This window comes from Opisthorchis viverrini, assembly GCF_000715545.1.
Source record: "Opisthorchis viverrini unplaced genomic scaffold opera_v5_126, whole genome shotgun sequence".
Lineage (NCBI taxonomy): Eukaryota > Metazoa > Platyhelminthes > Trematoda > Opisthorchiida > Opisthorchiidae > Opisthorchis > Opisthorchis viverrini.
The window spans coordinates 153563-179089 of NW_008751787.1; the positions used below are offsets into that span (position 1 = coordinate 153563).

The following is a 25527-nucleotide window of genomic DNA, read 5'->3' on the forward strand; positions in this document are numbered from 1 at the left end:
TGCTTGATCTAACCGAACTGTTTTGCTTCTAGTGTGCGTATGTGTGTGTTTCGTCTCTAGTTCCTTCTACCTATGTGTTTCATTCGGGCAGAAAAAATTGGTGGTGCACGCTTTCCAAGCATGGGGTGCTTGCTTTTTTTCGGCACTATCAGGGATCTGCTCGGAAGGGGTCCCACAAATCGCATAGAGTTTTACTTGAGAAAACTCTACCCCAGGTTGGCGCTCAAAGATACATCATTTTAACTGAAGTGTCATAGACGGGTGAAAACGCTATATTCTGCCTTAGAGCTGGTCGATAATACTGATAAATAGACAGTCATGGCTGTGTTTAGCTGATAAATGGGAAGACGCTGGTCCGAATCCCTCAAGCTGCTCGCGTGGTGCGCTACTGACTGCTCCAAGCAAGAGGAACACATCTATGCAGGGCTTCGATGGAATATACTTGCAGGATGAAATTTTTGTCGGAAAATCCTTGGGAGTTACTAGTTCATAAGCTATCTCTTCAGCAATGGAGGAAACCCATTGGCGAAAATGATAAGACAGTCAGCTATCTGAAGCTAAATCTGTCGAATTATGAACTGAAGAGAGGATTCTTACTGGACGTTGAAATTCTGGTGTTGTCTTGCTGAACGGCCGTGCAGCTGTGTCGGCCCTTTGTTTCCTGCTCCGCCCACTATGGTATATCCAAAGGCACGGGAGCTTCAGATAGTTTTTTATGGAGACCAAGGAAGATTATTACAACTGCATTTATGGGGTAATCACAGAATGTTCCACAGGTTCGCGCTAGAATCTCCAAGAGGGTGTGAGAATCGTCGACCCAAAGACGTTCCATCCAGATTGGCTTACGGTCCGACCAATCAGGGCATGCCTTCGTTCGGTCAGTAGCCCACACGTGACACATCCGCCCAACTGATTTGATGTCCGATTATTAGGGGCGGCTGGCCTCCGGAGAGGTATATTCAAGCCACTGAACCCAATGAATCATTCTTCCTCATTGTGCTCTGCCATAACTCATGGTGTCAACTCATTTCTCGGAATGATTGTCACCTTAAGCAATGAGAAACCGATAGCCGGTGTGCTGCAAAGAGTCACGAGTTGTTTTGACGTAGGATTTTTATGGGAGACAAGACGGTAATTTCTGTTGTTAGTTGTACGGGTTATCTGGTGAAATTCATTTCTGTAAAGCTCCTTAGAATGAATAATACTACACAGATTGCTTGGTTACAATTAATAGTGTTTTCTCGTCATAAAAGTTACGGAAACTGGCTAGATGATAGCGCGGCAGTTGATACAGTTGTGCTGCAAACTTGTCGTATCATCGGTGAATTCGCAGTCCTAAACAGTTCACTTCTGGTGAAATTCTGAAAGTACCCTCAGTCATTTTACAAATGGGTTTACTCAACATCAGCTTCACACAACTTTTACCAGCTAGCACTAAACACTGATAGTTGGTGATCCAAAACTGTCTTAGAAAACCGAATCGAGAGGGCCAAGTGTATTTGCTAATCTCCGCGATTGCATACCATTTTAGATCGATATAAAAGCGAGTTTTGGAGTCAAAATGAATTCTTCCAAGGGAAGCGGAGCAGAGATGTTTGGTGAGTTGTTGAATGTGTCTATCTTGATCACGTGTTGAGACGATAAATAAGGGGTCACCAAGGTGTACAAGGATTAGTTTCCACCAGATTAGGTCCCTCCGTCTCCAGTGTCCATAAAAGAGCGACCTTGCTGTCGGTGAAGAGCTCTTCGGAACAAATGATTACTTCACTCTCAGGAGTCCGTCAATCAGAAAATTAGGGCAACTTTTCGGAGGCCAGTTATCGCTGACAGTATTTCCCTGAAGTTTTAATAAAACTGATCACATCGAAAGAAACTGCCAACAACCCATTGTAACCCTTTTTTCGGCTTCACCCTGAATCTCTATAGAGTTTAGTAATACTTCTGGAAAACGAATCACTAGCCACCTGTGCCCAACCAGAGTTCTGTCACGATTAGGGTTTGAAAAATCATTACTTTGAAAAATAATGATGAGGTGTAGTTAGCCAACCGAATGACTGACCAAATAAGAAGCCGGTGGGCATACGAATATCCGTTATTCTTGGAGAATTGGTTGCATATATAGTGAGACAAAAGTACTTGGGTGAAACATTGTCCACTCTCGTCACTTTTGGACGGACTTCCTCCTGATTTGGCGCACTCATTCTGATGAGTTCATGGAAAGCAGTAAATCTGAACAGCCAAACTTGTCGACGCCTGAGTCAGCATAATCAATGTTGACACTGATACTTCAATGCCACGCAACCACAAATTTATTTTATCATACCTAAGGCCCAAAAGTGAAAAAAGAGAAAATAGTGTGTGAGAGAGGAAAACTGGTGCTGATCTATCACAATCATTCTGAGGTGCTTACATCTCCAAGCACTCAACCGGACAATCTGGGAAGAAATTGACAGCACGAGCACCATCAACTATCCGTCATTTTTGCAATTCCTCAAGCCATGCACCAGGCGTGTCACAAGTCCCCAACCTGCAAGATGGACCGCTTGATCGACTACTCGGCTGATCGATTACCCTGCAACGCTTTGATCTAAGATGACATAATGCCAAAACTGGAATAATCCGTCTATTACAACTTCATAACTTGGTTTGTCTTAATCGTGCTGGTTGGGTAACAGTAGTGAGCCAGTTTTGCATCGTGGACGGTCTGAAACCTTATCCGAATGTGGTTGATGGTTCACACTAACAGTGAAATCTAAGGTGAGGAGAAACTGTAGTCAGATGCATTGTTACTTGGCGTGTGCTGACAAGAGGCATACTGTAAGGATTACAATGTTTCGGGAAACCTAGAATACATCCACATTTACGGTGGAGTTCAAAGTAATGACAAGTAAACTTTAGTTTCTGTTCGCTTAGACATCGAATTTTCTAACTATTCTTGGGAATAAGGTGTCCATATTTTGGTCTGGCGTAAATATTCCTTGGTTTGCGAGACTTGACTTGGCTAATGAGCAGCACATGGGTTGAAGCTAGAAGAGTTTGGCTCACCCATAAATTGAGCCGACTTATTGATACCCATGTCCAGTTGCCTACATGCCATGGCCACCTGCTGCAACCCTGGTTTTGTTTATTTAGGCTACTTGGGCGCTGTAAGCAGTAGGTAAATATTTTGATTTCCCATGTCCCTGCTGAGGTCAAAAGGCCCAAAATAGACCAGCTAACCCGCATTCTAAAACTTCTCTGTTGTAAGCGACTTAGAAAATCCAAAAGCATGGAAAATTCCGATTATCATGATCCACTGTTTCACAACACTTGGTGGGTTAAAGAAAATTCCTTCCTTCTTAAATTTCAGTACATCCCTTTCACTAAAACAGAAGGGGATATATTACCCTTTGGAATTCATCAAATGCCCCCAATCCATTCGTAAAGAAAAGGGTGAGTTAGTTCATGTTGCTACCTTTCTTAGGTTTAGTTTAGTGTAATAATTCGTCTATGGCATTTTGCGTGAGAAAAATCTAACACTGATGGGGTGAAATTCTAGCGATAATCGACTGAGGATTGATTTATCCAGTTCCCTATATGACCACCCTGTGTTATGTGACACTGGCTTGTTTACCAAAGGTAAAGTTTTCGATATTGCAGTGCGTTCCATGTTTATCATAAGGCTGTGAGCTGCGGGCTGAAAATGTGGACAAAAACTCTGTGCTTGACCATCTTAGTCTCTGGAGAATTGCTTGAGTCTGATCAGTAGAGCCTAGGTACCACGAATAGCTTTGGGAATAAATAACTCGCCCACAATTCATGAGCCGATCACACTCCATAGACTGCGCTTGTTTGGCCACGCACTCCGTATGCTAGTCAACCAAATTCATCGGACAGCCTTCACATAACTACGCAAAGGGTGGAAACGAGCTAGGGGAGGTCAAATAATGTCAAAACAGCTGCGACGTATGAAAAGTCATTACCAGAAAAATCAGCTGCACCAGTCATTGCCGTTCCCTTGGATTGAAACCTCGAAACAGAACACATGGACATTGACAGGCATGACTCAGTCGCCTGCTCAATAGAGCGCATGCATCCATGCCGTTGCCTTTATTGCAGGGCTTCTGCTCCCGGTCTACCCAATGAACAATCCACTGACACCGCCGTATTCACGCGCCAACCATATCATCTTATCAGTGTGTAGCTCTACAATCCCATCGGTTAATAAAACTGTGGCAGCTATAAGCACTGGACTGCAAGTACACGGTTTTCACAGCTCAGTATAATGGTGAAAGCGAAGAACGTAACTGACGTTCTTCCAGCTAACCAGTTCCTGAAACAGTATAACCACTCTCTCCTTCCCCGCAAGTTGCAATGGGCATTTTAAACTACTTTTGTTCTCACTCCTTTGCAAACAAATTTGATTTTGCAGAAGATTCGCCTGGGACCCAGCTGAATCTCTCGTTTGTGACGTTTTCAAGCAACTGAATGTGCTGCAACAGGCCGTATCATGTTTCAGTTAGTACGATATTCGAGATATCACGATACATGTATAGACGTAATACACTAGTCATAAGGTTGCTGACAGCCCATCTGTGTTCCAGGTGGGTCTCTTGCAAAACCAAATTTGTTTGCAAATGAGTGTGTTCCGCTAATTTCGTGCAATTTTGGTTCAAGTAGAACATGAGGTTGACGGGGACTGCGCCTTCCTGATGACCCCCCGTGGATGACCCCGTGGACGGTCGGAGATTTTTCAGCAACCTCATGAGTAGTGAATTGCGCCTATACATCTGTTCTCCACTCTGGTCTGAAACGTGCTTCCAATTTGTTACGCCAGACTGAGTTTACTCATTCCTCTCGGTATTAGCGCCACATTGAAGCAAGCAATCATTCCAGTGCAGTTTATCGTGAACGTTTTTGGGGTACACACAACTAAACACCAGGTAGAAACTGTGTATAGTCAAATGTAAATACGTGTATCATCAATTTGGAAAGCTATATTTGGCTACCCTCAGAATAAGGGTACAAACTAAGCTCTCATACACAAGAACCATAGCTACTTTTCCTGATGGAATTGGCCGTGGGCCTTGAATGCTTCATTACAAGCACTTCATTTCCTTCACATTCTTACCACTTTCCCGACGTCCTACAAAAGATGTGTGGAAGAGAGGTCTGTTGCAAAGAGCAATTCAAGAGAATCAAATGGCAGNAGATGTGTGGAAGAGCGGTCTGTTGCAAAGGGCAGTTCAAGAGAATCAAAGTGCAGTGGGCTGTCAGTTGTTTTAGTGTACCTTGCCATGTCTCACGTCCCTTGGATAAAAGAATTCATTGCTTCTTGTGCGGTCACACCGCGTCAGTGAAACGAACTTGTATCATCGTATTGGTAATCTTCATTGTGAGGCAGTAGTAGACCTTTAATGCGAATGGCATGGCTATCAGTAGCATCGACCTTAACGTCATCACCATTCTGACCATTCTCGTCGTGGATAGTGACAGCAATACCGCACAGTGGTGCTTTGCACACATACGAAGATTTTGATACTTCACAGTGGAAAAAGATTGAGAAAAAGAGAACAGATAAGAAAAGCAAAGTTGAGTACAGCTCATGCTGATCGATCCGAAAGTTAATCAGATCACTGTATATTCTCAAGTCGAGTTGAAGACAACTCACCTGACTACAAGACTAAAATTTATCGTTTCTGTTCTTGCAATCGTATACTAACTCAAAGTTTGGCCACTGGATGACTCACTGCCTTACAACTTTTGTATTTTCGAAGGACCTTGGAAAATGTCTTTGCTATCCCATCTGTTCTTTCCAACATACCTTATATTTTTTGAAGACATTACCGATGGGGGTTCAGGAGCCCTAATTTGCTATTATTTATATCATCATCTTGATTGCATAGCTGTGAACATTCATTGTCCATTTATTTCAGGCCTTGATTCTCCGCCCTCGAGACCTTCCGCTTTGATGTCGGTAAGTCGTTCAGTTCAGCTAACTGGACTTTACTCAAAGTCTGAATACATGGCATCCCAATTGAGGTCGCTTGATCCACTTATCACGACCATTGTTCCACATGAACCGGCTTTGGACGAACTCGAAATCGTTGGACAAAAAGAAATGGATTCGAATGACAGGTAGACGAAACCGCTTTTGTTCTTTGTATGCGTCTGCAAAACTAAACGGAAAACGATCTACTTGAAGAACTCATCTCAGCTTCCATTTAGGAGGGGCATAAGCCGCAAAACCTTTAAGAGTGGAGAACTTTTTGCGCCAGAATGTTGCACTCTGTTGCGTATGTGCTCAAACCAAACACCATTCCGATCTACGTTCTTATATTTGCAGCTCACCAAATTTAACTATCCACTGAAGCAATCATACTTCTGGCAAAAAAGCCTGGTAAAATAATTTCCCAGCATAGCTAAGATCCCGGGATGCCCAAATGGGGCTTAAAAGTTTGGACTGGTACTCTGTATTCCATTGCTCGATTGGTTTAATTCATGGAGCATACGTCATAGCTTTCGAAAATTCAATTCCATTTTGTGAATACTGAGCTCCCAGTTAGGATGAAATTAGACGTCTTGCTCGATTGGCTCATAAAAAACTATTGAAAAGCCATTTCAAGCGCAGTTTGATCGGTTGAGACATTCGGACGAATGGACCAGCGAAGGCAACCGTGGTTTAGTTATGGCTGCATTGTGTCTACGATACCCGCGAAATGCTTCAGCTCTCTCGCGTCACGTGACCACCGGGAAGGTGAAGTCGATCACGTGATATGAGCAGATGAGTGGAAGGATTACCGACCACGCCGACCGAGTTAGCTGGCCAGCGAATGACGCGTCAGTGGTCGCATTTGGCGTGGACACGATGAGAAATTGTGTGGCTGAGATTCACAACTGCACACAAATCCTACTCAGCCTTTCGATCAGCGTAGAATAAACATGCGGCTTTCAACACAATACACGGTCTTAGGCTTGGGATGAAGTTTTGCTTTGAGTAACTGCTTTTTAGGCAAAAATCCTGTATGCAGTTTGATAACACTGAAAGAACGGAGCTGCACTGCAAGACCTGGTAACAATTATACAGAAAAAGCACTTCATAGTGGAGCCTAGTTTATTGGATTCAATGTTGTTTTTATTAATTCCGAGGTATCCTATTGCCGAAATGTTTCGTTCCGTGCAACTTTTTTCTCTCAAGAAGTATTACACATTACCTTTGGAATGATACTGTATTTTCCCATCTCATTAGGTTTGACCTTAGGTTGAAATATCTTAGTGAACTTATTTTGACCTTGCCAATTTTATCCACCCTCTATTGATTGTGGTGCATTATTTGCTTCTTAGAAACCTTCCAGAAAACACGGAAAATGTACCTGTTTTCATGGGCCTCAGTGTAACAAACCAGCAGGAGCAACATACTCAAGTACCACAGTTGGAGACGGATTCTCCAAAACGGAACGTACCCCAAAGTTCGTGTCCGTCTCTGATTATTCAAGGTCAACCTGTAGAGTGGTTAGCCGATCCTGACGAGCAAAATGTATTAGATATCGACGTTGTACTTCATGTAAGCTTCATTTGCATGGTGGATTCAGATTGTCGGGGGTATGACTCAATAGGGTTTTATTCATTAGGATTGAAGTTCTCTTGATATATCACTTTTTAGGAGTGTCTCCGCTTGATTTCCGTGATAAACTACGCGCATCTCATTTGAGACCCCTTATCTTTGTGGGGTAACCGAAGAAACAGAACATGTGTGACAGATACTTCTCAAACTGACAGCACTATCGACCAGTGCCGAAACAAATTCGAGCGGTCATCCCCAAGGTATTCCTTACAGCTCCTTACTAAACACAAATTAAGACGGCCCAGGACCTTCAACATCCCATCAGCAAGATAAATTTGTTTTAATTGCCAGAATGGCTTAAACGGCAATCTTCCCCCATAGCGGTCGCTCTGGTGTGGATAACGGCTGTAAGGGCTATCACTGGTTAGATTTAGTACATTCACTATATACGACACAAATCATTTTGATAAAGCCGTGGTTTCGATCAGCTAACCCAAGTTCTGGTAACCTCCTTCAATGCGTAACTCCCTTCCCAATCCCCCACTTGACGGCCCACTGACAGTGCTGGATTCATGCACATCATCTCCCGCCTGCAATACGCCCCTAACTTACACTCCCCCCCCACAAGTCATCGGTGAACGAAACTGCGGCATCTACAACCACTGTACGACGAGTACGCGGTTATTACAGTTGACAATGATGATGATGATGGCACGTCAATTTACGGACTGAATTCAAAACCCTTGACCTTTATGTATGTGCTACCTGAGCCTCAGTTTATGTTTCAAACCTCGAAAAGAGTTCTGACAAGAATTGATGCGAAGCTTCATGGCCGTTAATAGCATTAGATGTGCGGATGTGTTCCTGTAACCCTCGCCATAGGTGTGTTCATATGTGTTTCCGAATTACGCAGAACTGTGAGAACATCACTAATGTACACTAGTTACCCTAAATTAAACAAGCCAGTCGACTTCGTTCTATGAAGGAGACTCCGGAAAAAAGGTTGCCATTCGGTTTGGGACTCCCGTAGGATTTCTAACAAAATTGTAAATTCCTGCTAAAATCACCCTCAAAACTAAAGTTTCTTCGAGGAAATGTCACAATTAAAGGACCATTAAAGTTATATAGACACAATTACGATCCGGATTGTCTTGATTAGGAACACAACGGCACATACATCGGTATACTTACCTCTCTGCTTGGTGATTTGGGAAGGATGCTGGCCAGATTCAGCCATATTCACTGGGGCTTCTTGTTGAGTTGCCATATATCTTATTAATGAATAAACAATTACTGTAGGCCAAGATCATTACTGGGTGCCTGTTCTGAAAGCCAATCTCGTACTGAAAACCCAAGACACTCATTTAGAGTTTCTGTTTGCTTTGGACATCCTGAGGTTTCTGGATAAATACATGGTTCATTTGGGCAAACAGAGATGAGAATTCCCAAAGGCAAGACAGATAAGAATTTGCGATTGCCTTGTTTGGAGTAGTTGTCCCGTACATCTAAACGTATCTGATGACCACTTGTCTCTTTCATGGTCGACCTTTTTACCAGGACAAAAGTATCCCCTAGAATAACTTTTATAACCAACTATATCTGCCAAAACTTTGATCTTACGGGAATTACTCATGACAAGAGAGGCTTTTGTTGTTGATCAGTTTGACCTCATTATGGTGTGATCTGGTAGCGTGCACTGGGTGTGGGCAGATTAGACGAGTATCCGTTGCCGAGAACGGACATAATCACTGTTCGCTCTTATTACTCCGCTTAAGAAATCCTCTTTGGGGAACCTCCTATCCTGACGTAATTATTCTGGCCAGTATAAAATAAACAGGAGAAAAATCGAATCCAAATTCCGTTCTCAGTGGAGCTAATTCACAATGCCTGTCTTTAGTGGTACCGGGTTTGAACCGAAAAAATCTGGCAGATGAGCGGAGCATGTCCAAAAGTTTGGATAAGTTAATCTCATTACTCAGTCGTGAACACGCTATCAGCTCGGACGTGATAATTTGGGTACGTCCAGTATTCCCCGGTATGATCGTAATAACACGCTGCCCGAAGTTCGAGCCCGAGCATGGCATCGCTGATTAGCTCTAGTAGGAGTCTAATGCTCTTCCCCCTCGAATTGGGCTTATCAGAATAGGTGCGCCAGAACAGGCCGAAGACTGTTCAAGCAAGAATGACGTGAATAAAGATGCTAAACTTCCCGCGAGGACCTACATTCAAAAACAGTTATACCCGTTTGAAAGCTGACTCAGAGGCAGGTAGTCTACATATGCCAAAATATCACCACTTGGTCCCTCTATTTTATGCATTCCTTCTCTCTATGATGTTTGCTTGTATTTCTATTAGTCCACAGATCCACATGTGCGAACAGAATACTTAACACTAATGAACAACGGGAGGACCATAATATTTTACGAGTGGAATGTAAGTTAGTACCACCGCCCTTAATTTCATGTGGATGGGAGATCTTAGTTGTTGACCATCGTACCATGAGGACAATTCAGTGTTTATGGCGTTTTAACTTCTCCTTGAAGTTTGTTTTTCATCGCCCGGTCGACTTTGAACATCTCGCCAAAGAACAGAATAGATCTTTTGAGAATGCCAATCTGTCACTGGAGTTTCAGCTTATATGCCTGTATTTTCTCAGTCATGAATAGGTTCAAGTCCCATTTGTGATCACTCACAAGTAAAGTGGTTTTTGCATTTGTGGATACACAGCAGTCGTACCTAAAACCAAAGAATCCAACCAGTTGTGAAAACCAGACAGACTTCGTGAACGGTGTCAGTATCCACGTACAACAAACCAGTTCACTACTGAGGATCCGAGTTTACGGACACAGGTAACGGCCACGGACCACCCAGAAAAATGCTGGCGAGTCAGACAAACTGCAGTGGAACGCGGTAATCTTGACGTCTAGCCTAACAACTTATATATTATCCAAATAGCACTTTACGCAGATGGTGTTATACATAACCAGAAGCTATTCACAAAGCTCTGTTATGCTCCGTTTGTCATCCGATCCTGGTCATCCTATCGAGTGAAGTCATGTCAAACACTTGGTACAGTCACTCAACCTCAAGGCCAGGTGTCATCCGGATATATCTGCAATATACATACATCTGAACCATATCACTGCTACCCTTGTTTCTCCCTCATTCTTTTCAAAGGGCTCTTACGTCTTCATATCCGAAACAATATATATATATATATCATTAGGAAAGGGGCCGACACTCAATCTGAATCCGGGTTTCCAAAGTGGCAGCCCACAATCCTAAGCACTTGTCAGCCGAGGCAGCTTGACTGCATGGACTGATACGTGCCCTATGAATACATTAATTTCAGTCTTTCGTTCCTTTCAGTGCACCACTCCTGATGGTCAAAGTGTATGATTGTCTTGGTTTACAGGGTCAATGTGTAATTTCGAGTAGTGTATAGCTTTAAAAATTTAAATGCCCAGTTTTCAAATGGGAGGGGAAGAACTCCAATAGAGGCATCCTGTCTATCCATGGAAGAAATGTATAATCTCCGTAAAAAATTTACATCACTGAGTTAGATGACATTGCTAACTATGGTCTTTAAATGATCGATTTTTTTAATGAAACCAGAATTCATTGTATGTTTTGGCTCTGTGGATCATCACCTTCACTTGTAAAAGCCCATAATTCCTCAGCATGAAACCATGCGAGTTTAAGCAGGTACAGTAGTGTCATTAAGGAAATAATGATAACTGTAGTAGGGTGATACCTACTACTAGCCTGTCATAACCATTTGACCTTCGTTTAACCGGTTTCCCTACCAAAGAACTCATCAAGACTTTTTGTATAAGAACTGGGTACATCGATTTAGTCACATACCCTGTAATTGCTCGCCAAATCCAGGCAGGATCTGGGTAAGTTTGCAGACAAAACCTAAGCTGTCTCTACTGGATCTGCTTTCGTAGTTGTGGAAAGAATACTCATGGATCAACTAAAATTTATCTTTCATGTGGCAAATTTCTTTTAACTGGTATCAATCTTCATCACTGCGAATAAGCCTGAATCTTTCCCATCAGGACCAGCTAGGTTGACGGCCTCATTCTTCAGCCTTTTTCTAAACACAGTTGAGCTTTTTTTAATTTTGACTTTGGACCTCAATAGAAATAATGACACAAAACGAACACGCCCGTGGACGGAACTCAAACCCTGGAACTTTCACCTGCAGAATAGATGCCATTTCAACTGAATTATCCAGACAGTACTACTTCGAATTGATGGGGGACATATGACGATTTGCGTAGTAGTGCCCTTTAAATCTCCAGAAGTCACACGACGGACCAACCACTGATACTGAGATACCTTTAATTCGCTTGATAGATGTCGGTGGAGTCGTAATTTAATTGAGGTGCAGCTGTGCAACGTGGAGCAGCGTTCCCAAAACCTCAGGGCACATGGGTAGCGGGGTAGAGTCCCGATCAAGAACGTCTGTCTCCTCGCTTATCCTACGATAACTTAGATCCTTATTTCAGCATATGCACATCGTTGCCTATTCTACGATTTAAGCTTTTCAACTCCCAAGTTCTATTCACTTAATGGAACGCCAGCGCATAATCGACTGCTTCCGGGAGCATGAATTTTCCAATTGTATAATTAAAACCCAGCCGATCATTTCTGAGCTAGTGGGTCCAGAAGCTTTTAGTTCTTGATGTCAGCCTGTATCAACTTTACAAAAAAATACAGCAGAATACTGTGAATACGCCTACCTTCTATTTCTAGAAAAACCCAGATTCATCTCTCTTCGACTCTGCGCATGCAAACTTCTACTTTGATAATCGGCAAGGTGAGTGAGTTAGTTATTGCTGCTCTTTTAAGAAAAAGTTTAACGAAAAAGAGCGTTAGTGGATAGGCTAGTTGCTTCGTTTCGGGCGATTATTCTTTCTAGGACAATACAGCGCTGCTTCATCTGAAAGTACGCTGACCTGAGCGAACAAGAATCACGTCGACATACGGCGCAGCAGACTGGACATATTTCGCCCTCCATGCAGTCACTGTTGTTGATTAGCTATCCTAGTGAAAGGAAGAAGGCCTTTGCTGTGGACTTGTTCATTGGGGAACCACCAAATGAACAGTTATAGACTATTGGACAGGAAAGCGAAACTCGCATATGCGTCTTGTTTATGAAAGCTGTTCATCCGTTTTCCTCTGGAACGCGTCTTCCTGAGACTTTCGTTATACTCACTGACTATCACTTAGACGTAAACGAATGATACAAAGCGATTTCATAAATTCCGTAATAAAGCTCGCTTTTCAGTAGACGCGAAACGGATTTATGAGGAAACCACGTACTACATGCATGTGTCATAAGTAGTATCCACCGTTACACCAGTATTCCCCACCGTACACTTACGTGTAAGGTCCCAATCAGTAGGTGATTGTTCCAGTTTCGCCAGCATTAATCGACTCCCTTTTCCCAACAACACTTTTGATATTCAGGTCATTAGACCACAACGCGACCAGACTCCATTAAGAACCAATAAGTTAGCCAATCTCCAAACAACCAGTCACGTTAAAGTATGTAAGCACTGTCTATAAACTACATCAATATAAAGAGGCTCGAGGGATTTACCCACCCAATGACGACGTCCCGTCGTGTATTCGCAATCCAGCCGTGAACTTCGATGAACAGATCATCTACTGCCTGATCTACAGTCAACAAAATTACCCTCGATACTAATAGTTAGGCACGTTAGTTCATCTGTTCCGTTCAGCGTGTCCTACATTTTGTAGCAAAGCAAGAAATGGTCTCATCCTTGAAGCCATGTAATAGCAACGAATCACGGTACGCAGTATGCACTGAATGCGGAAACACCTTCCGTAAACATGTCTGTAAAATTGCTTTGAAATTATTCACCTCGTCGACAGTTGGTTCAGCCTTGTTTCGGATACGGATACTCCAAACGTGAAAAAGAGTGGGTATTTTGATGAAAATTTCCAGGGAAAATGCGGCTAAAACTTTGGTCTTATTCGTTCACCAAGCTTTCTAATTATGTCATTCCGAAATTCAGGGGCACTAACCATGTAAGCCACTCTGGAAACTGCTATCACGCGCGCTGTTCTGATTGGTTATGCACCTTGGAAAGCTACCGTATGTCAGCTGCCACTGCTATTAACACAACTGGTTGCTGTCCCGATCAGTCGATTGTTTCACCATTATATGCTATACCTATTCAATATAAAGATTGTATTTTTTATTTTCACCTATTTTTCCAACTATCTATATAACAGGGACTATCCTTCCTGGGGACGAAGTGCGAATTCCGGTCACTTTCAAAGCCCTCCGCGAAGGCATTTTTAGGGAAACATGGCTAGTCACCGCAGTTCCACAACTTCGAAATCGGGCCCCAATACAAGTTACCTTTTCCGGACTGGCTATTTGGAATGACGCGTACCAGTTCCACTGCGTTCGAGAAACGCCACCTTCTGTCGTGGTAAGAAGTTCAGATGACGACTACTCTTTACTCTGCTTAAGAAAACAGTAAAAGACTGATTTTTTCAGAAACTAATATCATGAAAGGTATGAAAACTCGCATCAGCCCAAATTCGCTTCCCTCTTAGAAGCGCGTGCTTTTAGGCATGAAGTTTAAAACCTTCTTTACAACTCAGCTCCCTACGTATAGATGAAGATGAGCGTAATTTTATTGATTTACTCAAAACGAAACGCGATGACAGTTACAATCTATTGGGTGGGGTAGATACCTGACAGATTATCAAGTAAAACCTGACCAGTGTATTTGGCGTGGGCATTCGATTGGTCCAGTGCCACTCTGGCACCTCTTCACCCACTTCTTCTAGCTCTTTCAGGCAGTCATCATCCTTTGATGTGGGTGTGGTTATTTTTCACTAACTAATTGGTAATCGAGGCATCTTCCGAGGACACTTACCGATAAGAGCACACTCGCTCAAGTCTATGAGCGCTGAAAGAACAATGATTTGTTAGTTTATTTGGTCGCGAATCCCAAGTACACTAGCTCGCTCAAGGCTCAGCAGGATGAATGGCGGTACGTGAACCACAACAGGTTTTGTTGAGGATTTTACCAAGGTGTGCAACTCGGAACAACAACTGACTGATGAGAGACAGCAAACCTGGAACGCGATTGGTATGTATGCATGGGCTTGAAGGGACGCGTGTGTGTGATTGGTAAGTGGATGTCTTTGGTAGATTGATCCATTGATCAGGTGGTTGATTAACTGACTGATTGATTCGCTGGGTGGTTAATTGTATGATCACCGAATGATCGACTGATTGGCTGGCTGATTGATCGATTGGTTGGCTGTTTGATTGATTGGTTGGTTGGCAGTATATTCGCTGGGCATCATCATCATCATCGACAGCATGACATCAGTGTTTAACACCGATGCTTTACTGCCGTACAACCATGACTTATTTGAAAACCTGAGCACTGAGCGCGACATGACAAAGATTTCTTGCATCCTTTTCCTCACTACCAGACTGCACAACACTGCCACATAGGGCTTCACACCCAGAAAAGTGTTTCCTGGGACGTTCTATCAAGAAAGTACATCCTGTCCGGTCACCTTAACATAATAAGAAAAGATGACTGGTAGATGTTTTAAATAATTTCTTCCTGGTGGAAACGCTACTTACTCCATTCGCTTAGTGTCGCAAACATCACTTTCCTGGGTCAGAGTGTTATGTAGAAGTGTTATCGATCTTTGTAAGACTCTGATGACTTAAAGGTCGTTCTAGCTGAGGTATGAGGCGACATTTAAAGAGCGCACTTAGGTGAGGAATAGTCCAAAGGAGGAATTCCAGTAAATTTCAGCCGAATCTCTACTCAACACCAACTCCATTTGAAAATCAATGCTTGTCGACAATGAAGTTCCGATTAGTTTTATTTAATTCAGCGACGATATTCTAGAGTTCTAAATGCGCTGAAAAGGAAATGCATGAGAGCGAATACTTCACACAACCTTTTCAGCAACTGGCTATCGTGAATTTTGTTTCCCCACTGAATGGCCAAACGTCTGACTGACTGACTCCCGCACGCAGTCTCTCCTTCAGATGACGACTAACTGGATGGTTCCTTGGTCGACTGATTGATAGACAAACTGACTGCTTGATTAAGTGACCTATTTGTGTGCTAACAAGAAGACACATGAGTTGTAAAAATATCTACCAAACTGGCTAGATGTTTAATTATTTCAGGTCTTAGATTATTAGCTAAATGGTCGATGAATAAGTGACCAATTGTATGGAATCACCGACGAATGAATGAAAGATCAACTGGTTGGTTGTTACCGTCATTCCTTGTTTGTTTGTTTGACAGTGATTGACCGGCTACCTGGTCAAGTGGTTCGATAACTTGAGTAATTAACATACAGATACGCAAAAGATATGAAAATTTTGCTAGCCTTTAGCAGAAGCCCACGTACAGATAATGCGAATCAAAGGACACACGTTTTAGGGGTGATTGGCTGAACCACTTGTGATGCACCCCCATACAGGTGCCATACCAGCTGAACCACCTATTTAGATGAAATATATGGAGGAATAAAGAAATAAATTCACAAACATTTTAAGTGAATAAGGCGTTGAAACCCGTCTTTATGTCATGAAAGTGCTTGAAATAACGTTTGTTTACCTCGCTACTAGCGGTGATCGACTACCGTTTTCGTCCACTATCAAGTAGGCCTCTCCCCGGAATCTCTATTAACCTTGTTCTCTACTTGAAGACCTCTTACTCACTCCATTCTCTTTACACTCGTCGACTGTCATCTGCGCAGAAGGGCGTCTCCACAAACTGTCACGGATTTCAGTTGTTTTCGGTTGGTGATCGATATTCAATTAGAGGGCTGTTTATGCGGCACAATGTTGCTTTTAGGTTTTCCGGGTTGATTCAGGGAGGAGCCGCGTAATCAGTAGACTTCAAAGATATATTTATCAAGCAGTGCAGAGGAAGTCCTTAGCTTGCAAACCCTCTGTTACTCAAAATTTCACGCTATATTTCCAAAAATGTGCGGGTAACTAAATTTTCTTATTTTATACATTTAGGTTCAACACGAGGCAAACTATATGATGGTTTATCGCCTGCTCAATCAACTTGTGATGAGTTTCGAGTGTCCCGAACGTCCCATCACCCCAGAGGATCCTTTGGTAACAGAAGAAGAGATATTCAAAAAGAGCAATCCAAAGGTTCTCGTCTTACTTTTATAATTTGTGGATGCTCATTGCACCATCCATCACTAGTCCTTTCTATATCATCATCATCATTATTAGCTGTAAGAACCGCGTACTAGTCGTACAATAGTTGTAGCTGCCACAGTTTTGTTCACCGATGATTTGAGGAAGTAGGGTAGGTGGCTGCACGTTGGAGACATGAGCTGATAAATTCGTGCGTAAATCCAGCGCTGTCATTGGACTGATTAGTGAGACGAGATATGCAGTGAAGGTAATAGATTGGATGTACGAGCGCCATTAAAGGCGCAACTGGGCCTTGTCTGACTATGTCTCTAACCACTGATATGATCTATCTCCTGGTCCTCATCCAGGAAGATGGCATTGACCAGCGCAGCTGACTTTTCTGACAATGGCTTGTATGCTTCACTTCTAAGCCTTTTTTGACCTCCTATGACACTTTTCAACCCTTCACGTGGTTGCGCGAAAAGAAACTTTCGTGGAAGTCAGTCGACTGGCATACGCAGCACGTGGCTAAGCCAGCGCAACCTATGCAGTGAGATCAGTTCATCTATTGTGGGGAGTTGTCTCTTCCGAATACCACCAGACTCGGGCAATTCTCCGGAGATATTGAACTTCTTTTGATATCTTTGGCGCGCAGCAGCCATGTTTCTGATCCGTATTATAATGTGGATCGCACCGCAGCATTATAAACTCGACCCTTGACGGTTAAGCTAACGTCACACCTAAGCCACAGGTGACGCATGTTCATAAAAGCTCCTCTGACTTTCCCAATCCGAATGAGAATATCATCCTTCACGAGATCACCGGGAGTGATACAGCCACCCAGGTAAACAAATTTGTCTACTACTTCAATCTGCTCATCCGCAAACATGAGTTGGATTCCGAGCCCACTCAGTCTTACAGTAACACTTCACGCTTTGCCAGACAACTTACGCACCCGTTTGTATCATAGTAGCCTTCAAATGCAGTTTGAATATTTCCTGGATTAAAACTAACATAATCATACTAAAGACCGCATTTGAGACAATACCACCTGTTTATACCAGTCACTTCAAAAGTTAATGCACTTCGACATTAATTCAAGTGAACCTGTTTTATTCATATTTCAAAAATGGTACCAAGAGATAATAGCGAAAAATGCACACCTTTTCATCAACTGAATCAGAACGGGATGAACGTCACCCTTTTACCCTTGAGCGTCAAGTGATTTTGTCAAGCGCAGTAAGTAACCTCATACAAGACGTTCAACAGAAACATTGTTTCTGCATTATTCCTTCAACTGCTATTCTCTCGAATCGAACCCCGACGTAACCGCTATCACTGTGATTTTGGAGAAAGCGACTGAGCTCATAGACACCAGGTATTTCAGTTAGCCTTGAAACTACACAACCTGGATTCGTTCTATCAGAATGTGTCGGGTTTATGAAACGTGTTATCATTTGGCGTCAGGTATCATTTTTTCAGACAGATTGATTTAATGAATATTATTCAGTTTGCTGCAAGTTTTACTCTCTCTATGGTAAGTAGCAGTTAGAATACTGGCTCAAGAATCCAAAATACAGATATGTCTACAACCACTAACCAACCGCTAAGCACCACTATGCTCCCAAATAATGCACTGATGATGTCACCTCGATTGGTGGTGAAACTTTTGCAATCAAGCTGCCCAGCTCAACAAACAAGCCAACGACCAGATATCCCTACTATTTTTACAATTTTTTCTTTATTTTAGCTTTTCTACCATTACGATGTTGTACAAAAATTGCAGAAGCTTCACCGTGACCTAAGAATCCGTCAACTAACGCCGCCTGACGAAAATGGGTGCACAGATGTTCCCGAGCCTGAACCGTGGGACTATTCTGTACGAAATCTGAGAGAGGTAATCTTCGAGTTGGTTAGCGTTATTCACGCCTTTCTGTGTACTCTGTTAGTCAGATTCGTATGGCATGTCGATCCATCTTGTCTAGACGTTGCACCATTACTTGGTTTGTTGTGTCGACTGTTTTGTCCGTTCACCGTTGACTGCCGCTTACCCAAAAAACAGCGCTGACTTTACGCATGTTATCAGCTGTTGATCCAACCACTCTGCTTAAAATTTAGGCCGAAAACCGGTTGGTTCGTTTTGTTACTCCCTATGGCACTCAACAGAATGATTCAGACATTGCAGCGCATCTTTCGTATTTAATGATCACTTAGTGTGACGTGTTCACAATCGTCCTGAATAGATTTTCGTATTTCTTAGCGACAATGTAGAAAACACCCAAATTTTGTGACATTTTCCTGGTACTGATTGGGCGATGTACTCTACCAAAGCAGAACATGATTGCTGATGAGAAAAGTATAGTGGTTCTTTCGTCCTGATAGGAACTCACTAGATAGGTGTAGGAGAATCGATTCACTGTGTTTCTGAGTTACAGCGGCATCAAGTGATCGATAACTAATTTCATCTGTATGCATGAATATGGTGAATTGGATTGATTCCTCTAGTTGGCGCAGTGGCAAACGTCGAAGACCCCTTCTATTAAGCAGTGGACAACTATATATTAGGGCCCGGTCAGAACAAAATGCATGACCAAATGTTTTTTAGGATCAATCACATAGTAAAATCCCCATATATTTCGCTGGGTGCTCATCATGGCCCCAGAAAAGAATCATTCAACTTTAGGAATATCCACCTGAATAAACTGGTTCCTAGTGGAGTGGAAATTTGGGTTACCTGAGGAATGATTAGGAGCTATTAACCATACCTGAGGAATGATTAGGAGCATATTAACCATTTTTTTTTCAGTTTCGAAAGAATAGTGTCAACAGCTACAAATTTAGCTAGTATTGGTGGATACGAAACTGAGCCATTCCTAGTTTTGAAAGCGTTCTGCTCTTGTGTCTCTTGGCGAAACGTAAATTCTCTACGTGAACAGCAATCTGAACCCGAATATTTGTCTCCGAGAGGAGGAAAAACGCTATATGCATAACTCCTATTATCAACATTCTAGATGATATACGCCGATGAACCTGAAAGTGGTCACGCGGATATTGTGAGCAAACATCAAACAGAACTTGATACTTTCTTCAAATGTGCTGACAAACTATGTTTTGCACCGACAGAGCTGATGGTCAAACGCGGAACAAAACTGTACCAAACAGGGTAGGTACTTTTGAGATGATTTCTTTCCCTGGTAACTTTGACGATCGTTCAATGTTGTAGGAAGAATTCAATTTTTGCCCTTTACATTTTCAGCATCATTTTGTTTGATTCTCGGCTGAACGTTACGTTCAACTGACGATAACTTCCACCGTGTTCACGGAACTTCAAGGCAAATTTTCGTCGACCATGAAAAAGCAGCACAAATGTGCTACTGATTTTGAAAAAGTAGTAATAAAAAATTCGCGCTGTCTCTCAACATGCCCTTTCCGCTCTTTCGATGAGGGTCGCGGATAGAATTCACACATAGTAGATTGGTTTATCCTACAAGGTCTTCAAATCCGTCCAAAGGAAATAAAGTGTGGTAAAGCACATAGCATCTGAAATGACCTTCAGATTAGTTGCACCCGTCTTTTGCCCTTCGTACATACTACCTTAGTGTCTGTGTTATCTTGGACGTTCGTTCCGACTTAGGCCATAGAGGATGATTTACCCTTCTGAGGCTCACAGTCACTAGTGCTGGATAGAGAGATATAGTTACTGACTGAATCTTGTTGCTTAGAAATGAGAAGTAATTGGGTTCTGTATCACCGTGGTCTACTTTTTGTTCCAGTTATCAATATTTGGAAATCACACTTGTCAATCTCTTCAATCTGTGCTCGAGACTACGACGGAATCACGGCTTGCCAGAACTGACCACAGGGACTACTACAGGTAGCCAAGTTTGAAGAACAAACTCATTTTGATGAGTCATGTTCTGTTATATACAAAGTTTTTTAACTTATGCAGCAGAAAGCCAGACCTTTAACCGGACCTTAAAAGCCGGGACAGATATATGAAGCTGAATTTACTGCCAGCATGGTATCAAAGTCAGTCGTAAGTGAAGAAGAGGTTAAACAGTAACGGGTGTTCTGGAGTTCAGACCCTTGATATGTGTTACTACAGTCCCAACCATACGACCACGTCAAAACATCAGGTTGAACTTGGGGCCAATTATTTATCGAACTCCATATTTACCAAATTCCAAAGCTCAACTGAGCATATCAGCAATGCACGAGGACACTGGCCGGACGGTCTTCAGCTACACATCAAGTGAGAGTCTCAGCTGGACCGGTTGTTCTCACCAGCCGTGTTCCTAGACTGACAGTGGCCGATCCTTTTGTGGCGGGATTTTGTACAAAATTTCTCCTTCTGTCTCTTAGGGAAACCTCTCAACCTGAGAAAGATTCTAGGTCGCAGAATTTCCCTGCTAAAACTTCTCCAAGTAAAGTTTTTCGGAACCGATTAGAACCGATTTACTCTCCACCGGAAAATTCCATGTCACTGACTGTCACGCTGAACGTTTGATATCATGTATACTAATTATTCATTCGTAGTCAGACTTGAACTGGATTGGCGAACAATGTAGCTCAGAGGTTGAATTGAAATACGTTTTCTTGATATAGTATCTAGTTTGTGGTTTTGTTTTTGTGCACCTAGTAGCTGAAAAATCGCCTTTTCCTAAATGTTTTGAGAGATATGGGTATATCACTTTTAGGAGGGGTAGCTTACCAGAAATTTTCGTTTTCATTTGGATCACGAAATGTCGTTCGTTGGAAAAATTTCCTAGGAGCGATAAGTTTTGGCCAGGCTTTTGAGAAGATCCTGCGTGAGAATGGCTACTGTGTACGCAGCCGAATTTGCCAAACATATACACAACTGCATTAACTTACATTTCCCGAATATCTTTCGGGTTTCTAACATTACGCTGATAAGAATAGCCGGCTTGATACTTTTCATTCCCGATACTGAAGTTCCCTAAACATAGTTCAACTGTGGTCTTTGAGGAGCCTGATGAAGCTCCAAAACTCAGAAAAGCCTCAGTATCTAGCATATTCTGTTATATTCTGAAGAATGGGATAGAATTCTATATACCTCAATTAAATTACTGCACTTTTTACCTATAATTTGACGGTTTGTTTTCTTCTTCATGGGCAACCGCCATTAGGACATTATTCACATAAGGAGACAATCTTCGTTGGTCCCTTAAGGTGCATTTCAACGGTACACAACCCCCATAGGATGGCCATTCTCGGAAAAACACATTTGGTTTTTTGAATCGATCAACCGTAAGGTTATGTCCATTGAAAGCGATTGTTCTCCAGACGAGATTCCCTCTCGGTTGACGGCGTGTGAAAAAGACTCTTCGTCTCAGACAAACCGTGCGGAGGTCAGCATTAGCTCTCTTTTAACATTTGGTATTCTCCGATGGTTGAGGGGACTCAGACCTTGTTTCAGGAGCCACTTTTTATGGCTGGAACCAGGTAAACATTGGCTTGTGAGTGTAGCTGACTGTTCGCGAGCTGGTGTCTATTGTCCATCAGCTACGTCAATGTGTACCAAGACCGACTGGTCTGCTAAGTCCATTTGACAAGGTCGCAAGTCAGATTATGAGTCATCATAAGTTGCTAAACGCGGATTAGCTGGCAAGACTGTGCAACGAGTGTGCGTGCGTGCTTGCATGCGTGAGAGTAACCTGATTGGTTGCGCTTGTATATGCGTCATACCGTCTAATGGCTTCAATAACCATACACTCATCGCTCCAATTATGTTTTTATACACTTCCAGAACCCGGGGAGAACACACGCGTGCCAAGGGCTACTGAGGTAATCCTTTGACGAACACATACTTAAGTGTGAAAATTAGCAATAAGCCTCTTACGCCAGGGGAAACTGTTTCATTGAAACATACCCGACACTCTTGAATAAGCCTTTTGTTTCTTCTTCCAGCAAATTATGAGCTGTTCTCCAGCCGTTTTTAATTGCTTCGGAAACTTCCTCATCATTACGTCAATGTAGCCTGTTCTACACTGGCGAGGAAGGTAGTGAAAAGATACTGAACTGAATGGACCAAAAATTTGGCCGAGAACATTTTAAAAGATCCTGATATTTGGCGTCTTCCTGACCTATAGTAGGGCTCAGATGTTCTAATCATGGGCAAAAGAACTGATTGGTTGAATGACAATCTTTAGCAGTTTCATGCCTTCGATGTTCTGTATATGCTCGGTACCCGCGATGTGAGTATGTTTAGGATGTCTGAGGTATGGCACCAAACAGTTTATTGCATTTGTACTGCATTTGCTGCATTTGTACTTCCGGTTGCTAAAAGTTGAGCACGTCAGCTGATGTGCTTCAGGATGCGGAACTGGCTTGGTAGGCCACCAAGAATAGAACGTGTTCTACACGAGGTAAAGGGCATGACAACGGAGACAAGTATTGACATAACAGCAAGATATAAAAATGGAAGCTGTATTACATAATACGGATTGGTGATAGAAATGCAGTGCGATTTCCAACAGGTGACTGACCTGATGTGGTATGAGTCTATTTGTAAATGTACAGTTCCCGGTTGTATGTGGGCTGGGATACTGCCACGACGCCCATGCCCAGATAGGATTAGTGTCCCAACTAAAAACCTTTGGCTCAAAATTCTGACCTCAAGTCAGCGCTGTCTGGCTGGATATGCAAGTATATTACCAATTTTACGGAACGCGTCGTCACATATGTTCCAACCCCAAACCTGGAGGACCAGGAGACTGTGTTCTTCAGAACTCTAACCATTGACCAAACTGGTATGATAGACTCTGCAAGTGTCGCGCGGACATCCCCCAGTATAGCTCACTGAGTCGCCGATGTACGTAAACCGTTATATTACGGAAAGTTCAGTCTCTTTGTGGCGGTTCCTATCCGGTTGTTGTTGGTTGGAACTTTCCTGGACGGTAAATCATCGACTCAAAGACCGCCTATTGTGATAGTGTCAGCAAACTCGTAGAAATATATTTCGTGATTTTCTTCCTTGGCCTTCTGCTATCTGTCGATGCTTACAAGGCATCTGATTCACTGATTTATCGAGGAATCCGGTTAGGGAAGGAAGGTGGCGGTACCGCAGTTTCATTACTGGGGTATAAAGCTAGACCTTACGAGTAAAGCCTCTGATAACTTTAATGCAAGTTCACTATGACTCCTCAATCATCGATTCGGTGGAAAATTCAGCGGGATCTGATGAGTGTTCCTTCTCTCAAGGAACAGTTTACTATATGGAAAGAGAAAGCTATCTAGAGAAATACACTCATTTGCAAACAAATTTGCTTTTGCGAGAGACTCACCTGGAACCCAGGTAAATCGCTCGCTCGTGATGTGTCCAGGCAAGTGAATGTGCGGCACCAGGCCACCTCATGTTTCAGATTCTACGATATTACAGATATCGCGGTATATTTATATACGTTGCCTGGGAGCATCACAAACGAGTGATTCAGTTGGGTTCCAGGTGAGTCTCTCGCAAAACTAATTTTGTTTGCAAATGAGTGATTCGCTGATTTCGCGTAACTTGGTTTCAAGCAGAACATAAAGTTTACGGAAACTCGGAGACTACGCCTTCCTGATGAGCCCCAAGAAGAGCGAAACTGGTTGTGGGCTGTCGAAGAATTTTCAGCAACCTTATAAATAGTACATTATGTAAAGAAAGCTATTTGGTTCATCCAAGATCATTTAAGCACCCTATAAAACTTTACATTTCGACCGAAAGCATGGATTCTCCTGTAAGGTTATCGTGGGGTTGATTCGCGACAAGAAGAGATTTTCACAGAAATCACTCTGTATGCTAGTGTACTTCTCCATGAAATGTACACTGCGCATCCCTCATCCATGACAAAAGCAGCTCTCGCACATGAGGCAATGGGATGCTTTCCAAATCCAAAATTTGATTTTGTTTGTTCTTTTAAGTTTGATGCGACAAATGCACTGTTTACGGCCGCGGTTCCTGATAGAACTCAAGTATGCAGCTTCAATTTTCCGGTTATCTGCTCAAATCTCTTGCCACATGTCAGTTACCAGTCATTTGAATCTTGACTCTTCTCCACCTCACATGGTGATAGAACTTAGCTTTCTGATTCGTAGAAGCTGATCTACTTCTCACCCACCTGTTTTTCAAATCTTGCACTTGCTCAGCCAACCCAAACGCCTCAAGGTGGATTCCTCAAGGGTCCTCCAGAAGGTTCACACCTTCAGGAAGAAGTGTTGGTGATGCAAGTGGAAGAATCCCTCAGCCAAGAGGCCTTACATTCTTGGCGGCAGAAGATTACCGGAATTATCTACTCGCAGCTTCTCACGTCCATAGGAGAGATGGCCGCCATTTGGGATCAGGCGGAAGGAATATGAACAAGGTGACTTGATGCGCTAAAGCATAACACCTCCCCATGAAAATTCGGTTGATAAACTTGCACCAAACCTATCTTCTATGGGTGCAGTTCTCCGGTAGCTGTCTTTCAGGAGTTGAAGCAAATCTGGATGCACTGATTTATTCCCATGCTGAGGATTTTTATAGCACTCAATCATTAATTAGCTAGTTTCTTCGGAACAAGAATTTCTCTAAGAACTGTCGTCCAGGTGGCTTGTGCTGACTTCATGGCTTAATACTTTCGAATTGTCAATCAAGACTGATACCAAGGTTGTCAGAATTCGTCACTTTCCTTCCAACTTCTCCAAATTTTTACTCTGACACGCTTGATTCAGTTGAACTTTGCCTTGAAACTATGCCCGAATTTGAGATAGTTTCCTTCCCACCCAGTCTCATATCGAGTGTCAAAATACTGGTTGCGAC

The 25527-nt window shown here is 42.7% G+C and overlaps 1 protein-coding gene across 1 annotated transcript in view; it reads left to right on the top strand.

Moving 5' to 3' along the window:
* T265_14006 (hypothetical protein) overlaps nt 1-25527 on the top strand; it is a gene marked incomplete at both ends in the record, with an annotated part of 38520 nt that extends 12993 nt beyond the window's left edge. The window contains 13 exons of the mRNA XM_009171618.1: nt 1532-1598; nt 3350-3432; nt 5916-6117; nt 7324-7543; nt 9899-9976; nt 12305-12368; nt 13814-14016; nt 16602-16742; nt 18481-18627; nt 19742-19893; nt 20504-20604; nt 22498-22535; nt 24876-25527. Of these exons, the coding sequence (XP_009169882.1) occupies nt 1532-1598; nt 3350-3432; nt 5916-6117; nt 7324-7543; nt 9899-9976; nt 12305-12368; nt 13814-14016; nt 16602-16742; nt 18481-18627; nt 19742-19893; nt 20504-20604; nt 22498-22535; nt 24876-25085 (1706 nt within the window). The remainder of the gene's footprint in view (nt 1-1531; nt 1599-3349; nt 3433-5915; nt 6118-7323; nt 7544-9898; nt 9977-12304; nt 12369-13813; nt 14017-16601; nt 16743-18480; nt 18628-19741; nt 19894-20503; nt 20605-22497; nt 22536-24875) is intronic.